This window comes from Tetrao urogallus (genome assembly GCF_951394365.1).
Source record: "Tetrao urogallus genome assembly, chromosome: 6".
NCBI classification, from domain to species: domain Eukaryota; kingdom Metazoa; phylum Chordata; class Aves; order Galliformes; family Phasianidae; genus Tetrao; species Tetrao urogallus.
This window is the reverse complement of record NC_136819.1, coordinates 41,155,860-41,167,821: the sequence shown is the minus strand read 5'-3', so window position 1 is coordinate 41,167,821 and position 11,962 is coordinate 41,155,860. Positions and strand designations below refer to the sequence as shown.

At 39.0% G+C, this 11,962-nt stretch overlaps 1 protein-coding gene across 1 annotated transcript in view; it reads left to right on the top strand.

Moving 5' to 3' along the window:
* Positions 1–416: 416 nt before the first annotated feature.
* The window catches only part of STON2 (stonin 2), a gene marked incomplete at both ends in the record, with an annotated part of 51,559 nt that continues 40,013 nt past the window's right edge, over positions 417–11,962 (top strand). The window contains 3 exons of the mRNA XM_079536824.1: positions 417–504; positions 982–1,236; positions 7,353–7,550. Coding sequence (XP_079392950.1) covers positions 417–504; positions 982–1,236; positions 7,353–7,550 — 541 coding nt within the window. The remainder of the gene's footprint in view (positions 505–981; positions 1,237–7,352; positions 7,551–11,962) is intronic.

The window sequence follows — 11,962 nt, the reverse complement described above, 5'->3', positions numbered from 1 at the left end:
CCTCGTAATGTTTCTTACTGGGTTTAAAAGAGGCAGTTCCCTGAGTTTTTATGATGAGCTGTTTTAACATGAGGATGTTTGAAGATGCTCAGATGCTCAGATGCTTTAATCAGGGAGTTGCTCAAGTATAGCCCTCCTCTTGACAGAAGTGACATTCCTGTCTCAAGGGTTGCAGCATTTTGTTATTACTGTGCCTGAGGTAAATAATGTGTCTTAATAGTCTGTATTATTAAAATAGTAGCAATTGTTTTTGAGTTTAATCATCTAAAAGTTATAACCTAATCTTTTCTTAACAGCATTTGAAAAGAAAGCACAAAAAATGTGTTTCCCTCTACTGGTTCATCTTCACTGTGCCTCTCTCCTATTCTGCTTCCTTCTTATAACAACTGAGTGAAGATGAGCAGCCTGCTGCTAATATGACGTCTCTGACTAGTGTCATTGCCTCCCACCAGTCTGAGTGGGTGTCCTTCACCGATGAGCTGCTCCACCCTGTTAAGCCACAAGGTAAGAGAACTCTGATTTCCTTTGAACCCTTTAAGTCTTTTTGTTTTGAATTATACTGTCATATATGCAGTGTCATGTAGCATACCATTGTACCGCATGGTGCTATAGATCCTGCCTTCTAAATGGAAGTGGTATGTGCAAAGGTTGAATTGTGCTTTATTACCCCAGTATAATAGGAGAATTTGGGCCAAAAATGTTAGGTGCTTTCCCAGCTCTCAGCACAGATCCATTACAAGGTTTGAATCCATCCTTGGACATGCAAGACAATATCCAGCTGACCACAAAAGAAGACTTACCTATTACACTTAAGTACAAAACTAAGCCCTGTGTTACGCTAAAAATTTTGTTAAGTTAAAAATTTTATTAAGTGAAGGAAAAAAAATCTGTGTATGTTTAATAGCAAATTTTAGAGATTTCGATAAAAATAGTGAAGTAATTGTAGTTCTTACCAATCTTTCTCTTTTGTGTCTATTTTAGGTAGCACTGAGGAACCTCTGGAAAAATGTTTTTCTTCTTCAGATACTTCCTCAGAAGAGAACCACAATGTGGATGGGGAATTTCAGGACCTCTTGCACACAGAGCCAGACAATTCAGGTGACAAGCCAAAGGAAGATTCTACAGTGCTTGGAAACCACGTGTGTCCCAAAGCTGATCTACTGTCATCTATTAGAGCTTGGGTTCAGTTTGAGGATGCACCATGGGCCAGTGCTCCACCAACTCATCCACAGGCAGGTGAGGCAAATGCATGAAAAAATCCACTCCAGTAATTTAACAAAATACAGTGAGAGCTGCCAAATATTTTCCTTGTTCTTTGGTTTCTCATAGGCTTAATTTTGATTAGTTTGTACTGTATTTTAACTCAATTCATGTCATCAGAGTAACCAAAAGGGTTTACAATATTGTTCTGGATTGACCTAGCAGCATAATCTTAATGTGTCACATATATATTTGAAAGAAAGCAAAAAAATTTCTTGTGATTCATTCAATCTTGGAGAATACCAACATATATTTATGGAGAAACAACATAGTGGGGTTTATAGTAGTCACGTTATGAACAGCCATCTGAAAGGAAACTGAGCTATGTTTGCCCCTGTAAAATGGAACTGGAAGAATGGTGATTGCTTGTTGTCTTTATCCTCTCATAATCTCCACATTGCTTTTGCCAGAAGCTTGGAATTACCAATAGCTAGCATGCAGTTCTTTTTGCTTCCTTTTAATGTTTGAGCAGCTTGAAATTTACAGAGATGACAGAAACTGATCCTCACTCCAGGACTGCGCGTGATTTTGCTCCAATGCAAAAGCTCTTTCTGACATACCTCAAAAATGCATTCAAAGCCTCTGGCTTACCTACTCAGCTTGTGCTAACTGATACAACTGTAAGAGATTCCAGCTTTTCTGTATAAACACACTTCTGTCCCTTCTTAGATGAGACTATTGAGTAATTGTCCAAGGAAAACATTAGGTGACTACTTGTTTAAGGTGAGATATTCTCTTAACAACTGCACTTGCATACAAAAGTATGTTACAAAAGTAGTTTAAAAGTTATGGTTTTCTGTTCACTGAGTCCACCAAATGCTCTCTGCCGTATATATAGCACTGCTCGGACTGTCAACTTTGTGTTGGGATTTGAGTTTTTTGTTTTCCATCTGTTCTTTATATGGGTCTTGTCAGCTAGTCCACTTGAGACAGCAGTCCCACCTTTGTGCAGGAGATGTGGGGGAATATTCAGGCAATTATTTTTCTCGTAAGGTCCATATGAGACATTTTTATGTTTATTTCTTGATTGGTCTTAATTGTAAATATTTACAGATCCAGGTGACAAAAACAGAAACAATAACACCCGTAACTGTAAATCCATAAAACTGAGTTGCTTTACCTCTTTGTTAACTAACATCATGATAAGGTAAAATAGTTTATTGTGAAAGAAATACAAACTCTCCTACTTTCTCTTATTTTTATTCATTCAGATACATACAGATGCATACTTTTTAAAATGGATCTGTTGGTTGCTATTAAACCACATTTCCTTCCTCCTGTGGCATCCTTGTTGACTGGAAAACCTTAAGTTCACCTTCTTATTAAACAACAAAAAACCTTTGCTCAGTCTAAATAAAGCTTGCCTTAACAACAACAACAAAAAAAACTTCCATAAAGCTAATTTAATCATGTGTTACTTGTTTTCCTGTACTTACAGGAACGTGGCCCGGTTTCAAGGTCTGTGCTTAGCAAGAGCAGTGCCTCATGGTTTGTACTGAAGTCACAGTACACAGATCATAGGCAAAGCCCTTGGAAATCTAAAAGAGGTGGTCAAGGAAGACTGTCAAAAAACACAGCTGTTTTTGAAGAAGGAGCACACCCATTGTTGCCCTTCTAGTGCTTGGCCTAAATGAAGGAATATTAATACACTCCAACACCGAGCATCAAACTGAGATTAATAGGGGAGGATGGTTCCCCTGACAGGCACAGCAGGAGCCTTGCTTTGTTACTCTCTGTAGTCACTGTGTGGGAGGCAGTGTTTCATTATTAACTGCATGGGAAGCCTAGGGAGACTTTCTCTAAGAAGAGGTGATGTGTATAACCTTATTTTAAAATACATATTTATCAGCTAATTCCAGTCCTGCTCTGGACCTCATCTTTTAAGAGGCCCAACCAGCACAGCTGACAGCCAGCGAAGGAAGGTCACACCGCAGAGGAGATGACAGCTCTTTGTCTCTGGCTGTCTGCTCTGAGGGGGCTTTGACAGCAAGATGTACAATAAGCTTCAGCTTTGTTCCCAATTAATTTGCAGGTCACATCTTTTTTTCAGTGGGTGGCAGCAAGGCCAGAATCTTTCTGTTACAAGCACGGCACACTGACATGCTCTTTGGAAAGCTGGTGGCAGTGACAGCAATTGTTCATTTCCAGCAGCAAACAGCCCACATGAATACAATAGCCAATAGCCAGTGGAGGAGGGAGGTGGAGATAAAAGCCAACTATCAGCAGACAGATTGGTGTGAGGAGGATGAAGGTGTTTGAAACCTGTTTCCTGTGTTGGCAGCTGTGAACTGCCTTGTCCTGAAGCCTCAGCATCTGCAGCTCTGCTCCTGTCAGGGCTCTAGCACTGAGGAAATCATCTGTTTGTCTCTCCACATTGAAGCATCTGCTCAGCTGATTGGACAGTTAACCAGAGAAACAGCCAGGCTGCGTGGAAACACATTTTGAAAATGGCTTACAAAATGAGTGCCCCGAAAACAGAGGGCAGGTCCTGGGGGAGGAATGTGCTACTTCCTGACCTCAATGCCATCGTATTGCTGCACGTGTTCCTCAGAAAGTGAACCTTTGTCCCAAGGTGCTCACCATCTAAAAAACCACTAATTTAAAATACAGCTGCCACGTGGTAGTTATCCTGTAGATAGTATGTTTAAAAGAAAAGCAAGCTATAATGCTGGACCCTTGTTTTGGCAAAAGTGACATTATCAAGGGAGCAGAAATTAGGGGCAAGAAACAGCACTGAAAGCATGGATGAAGAATATAGAAAGTAGAAGAAAGGTTAAAATATGAGGTACAGAAATGATAAGAACATTATGTCCACTGTAAGGCTCACACTATATTCATTTATGACATTTCTGTTAATCTTTCAACCATGTTCAGGCAGAATAAATGCTTAGCAAAATCCTTCTTTCAGTGTATATCTGCCTTTCAGGCTCATGCGTAGACAAATGGCAGCTGCAAAATCAATGTGGCTTTCTCCCTGGGAAACAGTAGCCCTTGAGTTGAGGCCGTAGAAATATTTAGTCACAGAAATGATGCATTGTGCTTTTCTCTTCTTTCTTCCACATCTTCCTTTTGCTGGAAAAAAAAGAAATCTGATTTTTCTCATAATTATTCTCTAGCTAGTCAGGCTCGACAAACTCATACAGCAAAAATGAAAACTGGGATTCTAGAATCACCCAAATGCTCCTATCACAAACATTACGTAATCAGCAAATGATCACAGCCAGCTGGTGACAAACATTTGCATTTGTTCTACAGCAGGCCTTCAGCTGGCAATCTCATATTCTATTGGTGTTAGCTGCAGTCTTGAATTCAATTAGAAATTTGGCAAAGCACCAAAATTAGAGCAAGGCAAGATCTGTCAATCATCTTCTCCATCCCCCCACTCCTTCTTCCCAAGAGCTTTGTCTCCATGGTTTTAAATTGCTCAAGCTGGACTTGCGGAATGTCCCTTGTGAGACTGTCCCTCAGTAAGGCACATCTCAATTTAATCATTTTGTGCTGTTCTGTCTGAAAATAGAAAGTGCACACAACACAAGATCAACAACTGAAATCTAGACAAACTGTTGCTGTCCTAAAATCAAGAAAATCTGAGATCCTGTGAAGAATGGATAGGAAGGGAAACAGCACTGATGCTAACAATTTTTATTGGAATACAGTGCAAGAGTCAAGGAGTACATTCTCAAAGCATCAAAAAGGAACTAATGCTTAAAAGTAAATCTACTAATTAGTAGATTAGTACTGAAAGCCAAGCCAATGTATTAGGAACAAATGGATCAAGAAAAGTAAAATGCAAACGGAAGGAAACATTTATCACTTCAGGAAACAATGATGTGATTTTTCATATGCTGTGGGATTTGTAATTTAGTGACAGTTTTGGCACTGGTCTTAATAACAGATCTGTTAACTGGTCTGCAATAACAAATTTCTGAGAATTGCTGTAACTGGATGGTGCTACCTCTGCATCAACTAGCATTGACTGAATTCCAAATTAATAGGAAAAACACCTATACCATTTAGGAGTTGTTTCAGTAATTCAAGAGGCTGGAGAGTAGCAGGAGCATTGAAGAGAAGCCTAAACATGTGGATATTTACTTCAGCTTATCTCACTTTCTGAGATTGATAGTTGTTTGATTCAGTATGTGGAAATTTTTTCCAGTTCCAAGGTTGGGAACCCAGGACAATTGTAGGTGGAATTTGGCTGTAGTAAGGCTCTAAAGAATGCCTATTATGGTAAAATCTCTCTGTGGTTGCTATAAAATACACTTTCTTGGAAAAAAAAAGGTTGTCTTCCAAAGTGGTACAAATTGTGAAATTAATATATCAAAGTTTTCTGCAGTGATGTTCCAGTTAGTCTTCTTCATTAGGCAACACTTGTTTTTAGAAAACAAATTAATAAAAAGATTGTTATTATTACATAAGTATATGAATTATCAAATCTTATATGTATCTCATATGTTAAAAAAAAAAAAAGTAAAAATTATCACTGCAAATTTACGTATAAGATCCTTTTTATAAAACTCACTTTAAAAAATAAAATGACCCTTGCTACTGGTTTGCATATTCAGATCAGATTTTAAGCTCGTCTTCTGTGTCCACATGAAGCATTCTGTCCATCAAAGCCACTTCAGGTGAAGTTTTGGGGTTGACTCTTTAGATACCTCAAAGGATATTTAACAGAAGGGCTGAGGCAGCCTGTAGTCATGTAATGGGCACTGCATCTTCGCAGACATCAGCATGGTGCAGAACTGCTGGATGGAGAAGTGGGGATTTTTTGGTTGTGTTGCTGTAACATAACTGTCAATGTGTGTGATAAGGAGACACCTCCCAACTCTCGGCTCCTTTTCTGCTACTCCGAAGCAGCTCAGCACGTAGGATCACAGCTGTACAAATACAAATAGATTACTGCTTGCTTACCTAAGGGTAATAGCACAGCTACATAAAATAAATATGCACTTCTGAGCTGGTAAGCCTACAAGCACTGTTTGCATAGCCTCTCAATGCACACAGCAAATGTATGTTTCCATAAGAAGATGGTGTCCCATCACACTGTTTTTATAGAGCAGAGAGAGACAAATCCTCTGGAACATTAATTTGCCATTTTCTTCTTAAGTGTTTCTCAGCCTCATAAAGGTTGGTTACGTATTACATGCTGAGATGTGAACTTATGTATCACTTAGTTCTATAAATGCTGTTTTTGAATGCACTTTCATCTTGTTAATTTAAAAGATAAACATAAATTTACTAACTTAGAGAACAGTTACTATACTGAGATAAAAATAGAATTTGTCTCTATCTATGCACTTTTCCTAAGTATAGAAAGAATTTTTAATGCTTTTTTTTTTCCTCCTCCCTGTAGTCATCCATTGTTCCTAACATCTGAGTGATATGCTGGGCAGATAGTTCACAAAACACATTCATAGTATTGGACATATATACCTGTTTAATCAACATGAGATGATGGTTAGCATAGCATACTCTTTGAAGTGTAACTTCTGGCGAGTGAGTAGAATGAGATTTTGGCCTAAACTGAACAGAAATATTATGAAGTTAATTCAAATCAGGGCACTTCATTCTGCATATTCAGAAAACAAAAGCCATTTCTAATTCACATCAATAGGTATGTGCTAGTCCCACATGGGACTTTCTTAAGTCATCTTTCTTAAGATGACTGCTACATTTGTGCATGCGTCACTGATGCAGATGCTTAACTAAATATAACAAAACAACTTTTCATACTCTTAAGAACTCCACTGTGTTGCACAACACAGGTACTCAAATCTTTTCAGCAGTGAGAGAAACATGAAATCTAACTGCTTGGTAACACTGCTGCTTCTACAATGCTTGAACAACAGGAAAGCCAGCAGCTGCCAGCAGTGTGGAGTGCAAGGCACACAATGGAAGGTAACAGTGCCAGGCGCTACTTAAGTTGCTGTGTGTTGTTAAAAAATAACCGTGTTGCTGTGGTTGTTGGAATTTATATTTACAGAGTCTCAACAGGGTCCTGTAGTGTACTTTTGGAATAGCTGTGATCATCTGCTTCTGGGTGATTGCCCTGCAAATCTCACTGGTGCCTGTTTGTTTCCCGTGCCCAGTGTCTCCACCAAAGGCACCCAGCTGGACTTCCCCCTCCTCCAGCTCTTTGGAGAGGCGAGCCCATGCATCAGAGAGCAGCTGGACAACCAACTCGGAGGACACCAGCAGCCCCAGCATTGGTCCCTCTTACACAGATCTGCAATCAATTAATACTGAGGACCTGACCAGTGGTGGAACATCTGCAGCAGATTCAGCTGGTAAGAGGAAAGCCTTCAAGTTTTTCTATCTCAGTATTTTTGATGTTACTCAAACACTGTTCTCAGAAGTAAGATTCAGGAAATAGATCCAAAGCAGAAGAAGCTCGAGGGTTAGGCAGACTAATATCTTTTTCTGGTTCAGTTCCCAAGTAAGCACACCTGGAATGACACACCCATGCTTTCTGCAGAGTCCCAAGGCAATTCTTGGAGCTTCTACAAGCACCTGCAGTACCTTGGAAGGTATCCAGCTCACTCTGAGGAAGGTAGTGTCTTCCCAGTCTGATGAAAACCAATTTGCTTCTACCATAATAGCTCAGACATGTCAGGTATTTAATAAAGTGTATTTCTCTCAGGTGGTGAATGTAACAATGTGCTGGGAAAGTGGATTTCCTGAACATCACTGAGGGTGTGTGTCCTCTTCATAAGATGTACAGGATCATCTGAATATGAAATTATTTGGTGGTTCAGTGAAACAGGACTGGACATTGAGGCAGGTGTATTTGCTGATAAAAGCATACAAAATGCTTAAGCTTCAACAGCAAGTCAAAGTTCAGGGCACAGGTCTTTGTATGGGAACAGATAAAAGCCTGAGTTAAGTCTAAATGCAGACATACATGTAACTGAATCCCATCAGTGACAATGTGCCTGATAGTGCCCATATTTATGTTAGGCTCTAAGTGGGTAAGGCTGGCTGACAGTCAACTTTATTACAAATTGCACAAAATTTAAGAGCAAAACAGCCCCATAGGCTTTATCTAGATTCTGTCTTTATGTAAGATGTTAACTCAAAGATACCTGAGAAAGATGGAAAAAAACTGAACAATCCCAAACTGAGAGTTTACCCTCACTGGAGGGAGGGTGGAAGGGGCTGCAAAAAGCCTCCCAACAGATGGAGTGAGGATGAGATTAGTGATTTCCTGTAAAGACAATGGATTTTACAGCAGCAAAGGTAAATAATGCATGAGCAGAGCTGGAAGCAAGAATTTGCAGTTCAGTTGCAGTGCATCTGGAAGATGATGCACCTTATTGTCTGTTCTAGTTTGATCTTAGACACCGAGGAGCCTTTTACAGTGTCTTTGTCAGTCTGAAGGTCCATTCAAGACTGCAGCAGCTAGTCAGTAAATTTGGATCAAGTGATAGCAGGCTGTCTATATAACATGGACATGTTTATATGATTCTAACAACAAGCACTTTACAACTCCACACAGCTGGGGTTTCACAGTGTTGGGAAGCTGTATTTGGTGCTGGCAAAGGGGTCTATTGCTTCAGAACTTTCTACCATGCACTGCTACGTTACTCAGTTTGGATCAAAAAGCATTGAAAGGAGCAGGAACTTGTGGTATTTGTGCTGTGCTCTGCTCACAGGACATCTCTGTTACTGATACAATCGAAGTATTTATTCATTCTGAAATGGATGCCTGCCTCCATTTTCAAAAAAGGCCAAAAGTCTGTGTGTAAGCAGAGTAAAGGGGAGGCTGTCTTGTAGCTATGATTTGAGATCTGAAAGCCTTGAGATCTGTTCTGAAATTCTGAGGTGAGGTGCATAAATACCTCACCGATAAATGTTCTGCATTAAAACAGTGTCTCCCTTACTCAGCTTGTTTTGGATTTCTGCATGTCACTGTACTTCTCTAAAATAATTTTAATTATATATCTTAAATGTTGACTTAACTAAGATATATACATATATAACAAAATAGATAAGATCAATTATATATTATTTTATATTTAATAGAACAATAGTCTGCATTACGTGTAACTAAATTAAAAAGTGTAGATATAGTTACATAATGATAACAGTACATGATATATATGTATTTGATGTCTATCTACATGTCTAAAATTCAATAAATACACATGCATAGAATTATCATAGAAATATAGGATATATATATATGATATAGACAGATATAAACATAACATATCTATGTATCTACCTGTAGGTGAATAGATACAGATGTATGCATGCACAGCCTTGTTGACATATGATATATACTTTAGGTGCTTTGTTGTCAGTTCTGTTATATTTTCTGTTCTGATTTGTATCTAAGGCGAGCTACAAACAACAGGTTTGCTGTTGACAGTTCAGTTTGCCGACCACTTGCACTGTTTGGCATTCTCTTAAAACTCAAGGGCTATTGGGATTATGAGGGAATCACTGTTTTGTTGTTTTCTAAAAACATCTGCATGTTTAGAGATAGAAGATTGCATGTGAGACCCGTAGCTTCTCAAAATTCAGGAAATTAATAAATAACACAAGGAATTAACTTTTAGAGTTTTGTTATTTCCAAAACAAACTGTACATTTTGAGGGGATTCTGCTGCTTTGTTTTTAAAACTTGGAGAGGATGATTCTGGAAAGCTCAGCTCCAGCTATTTCTTGAATGTAAGGGAGAGTAAGCACTAACTGCAGCACTAACTTTTCAAACCTAGCTCTTTTTGTCTTTTATGTGTTAGTTCTCATACAAATATTGTTTCTGTGACAGCTAAATACAGAGTCCTGATATGATAATTGCAAGGAATGGTGTTCTGTAAGTTTCAAATCAGCAAATCTTAATGGATTATACAGCTGTGCAATGTTTTTGCTCTGGATGCCAGAAAAAGGCCATAAGCATTGTTACAAGCTCTGAAGATGATGAACATTAATAACCAGAGCAAAGGGGAAAATAGAGTATTCTGACAGTTACTGACTTCTGCCCAGAAACGTACTTCAGCAATGCTGTGTAACTATTAACCAGCATGTTCTAGTGTCCAAATTGCAAACACAGAACAAATTTTGTAAGGGAGAGCCTGCCAGAGCATCCTGCGGGGACTGCATGGAGCAGTATCAAACTCTGCCTTCAGGGAGGAGGGAACTCAACAAGTAGAGCAGATGGAACCCAAAACATGTTCTTGTCCTTGTTCAGTGCCATAAGCAGAGCTTTTTTCTTCCAACCATCAGCCACCAGATAGCAATTTAGAAGTTCTATAATCCAGTTTTAGTCCACTATCTTTTTCAAGACATTTCTAACTTATTTAATGTATATGTGAGGTAGAAGTAGAAAGCCATGTCTGGATAATTCGAGGCAGAGAGAAGCTGTGAGCCCAGTCAGACCTGTGTACTGGAAATCAGTTATTTAACCTTTAATGACTTCTTTAAAGAACCCAAATATCTCTGTGTCATCTACAGAGGTGTTGAATACTCATCCCTGTTTTGTATTGGAGTAACCAGGGGCTCAGTTGTGCAGGCTGGCCCATTGTGAGTTCTTCATCTTACAGTCACATGGCAGTCTTGTCTTTGAAGCAGGCTGAAGACTGCAAGTATAAGCTGTAGACCAGCAAGAGAAATGGAATCATTGCCTTAGTCCCTACTTATGGCAAGAATGAAAGGCACAGGAAATCCATTGGCAGAAGGCAGAAATTTTAGAGTGAAAAATGAACAGGTACCACAATAAGCCAAAGCATACTTGTATCTATTCAGTAGAGAGAATTATAAAACTGGCTTGTCTGCAGCCATCTGGCCTTAAGGTCAGAAGAGAGGGCTGTGATATCATTATCTTCATCTAATCCCACCTCCTGCATATCTCAGGCCAAGAAACCTCACCCACTCTTTTCTGCACCCAACCCATAACCACAGCAAGTATCTCTGTAATATTTTTCTGATTAACATCAACTACAGCAAAACCTGGAGCTGTTCTGTTATCCTTCATGTTTTTAACATGCAATTCTTGAAGTTGAAAAAAAAAAAAAAGATTGTCCTAGTGATAAAACTTAGAATTGAGATGTCAGACTCAAGAGAGCTCAGTTTTGCCAATTCTTGTGACCTCAGCTGAGGCTAAATGCTGTCCCCTAACCTAAAAGGTTCAGTATCTGCCTCTTCTCTGCCCTGTAAAATAACTCTGATTGGTTATCTTCTCTATTTCCCTGCCTCTAGAAGAAGAATGGTTTCAGCTGCTGTAAGACTATCAGCTTCTTGCTTTTTCTTCAAGAATGATGAGGACTTTCAGAATGGAGGAGGAGAGGATAAAGCATTGCTTTCATAGGAAGAAAAGAGTTAGAAAAAAGCTCCAATCTAACAGGATTCTGTTTCTACTAACTCCTACTAGGCTGTGTTTTATCTTGTCTGATCCTATGACTTAGTCTCCCCCTTTTGCATCCCCAAAAACATCGTGTCTCAGGCAGGAAAGAGGCAAAATAAAAAAGGAGCAAGTGATGGCTATAAAGAACTGGGTCTGATTTTCATTACTGAGTAGGAACATCTAAATTAAAAACATTTTTCTAAAAATAAAAAATATATGTATGAACATAAACGTATTTAGAGAGAGTTATTCTTCTGTCTAATTGAGTGTTTTCTTGTGTTTGCACCAGTGTAATTTCAGTTCTGATTTTATCTGTGTTGTTGGCCCTGTGCTGCAAACAGCAAATGGAGCATCT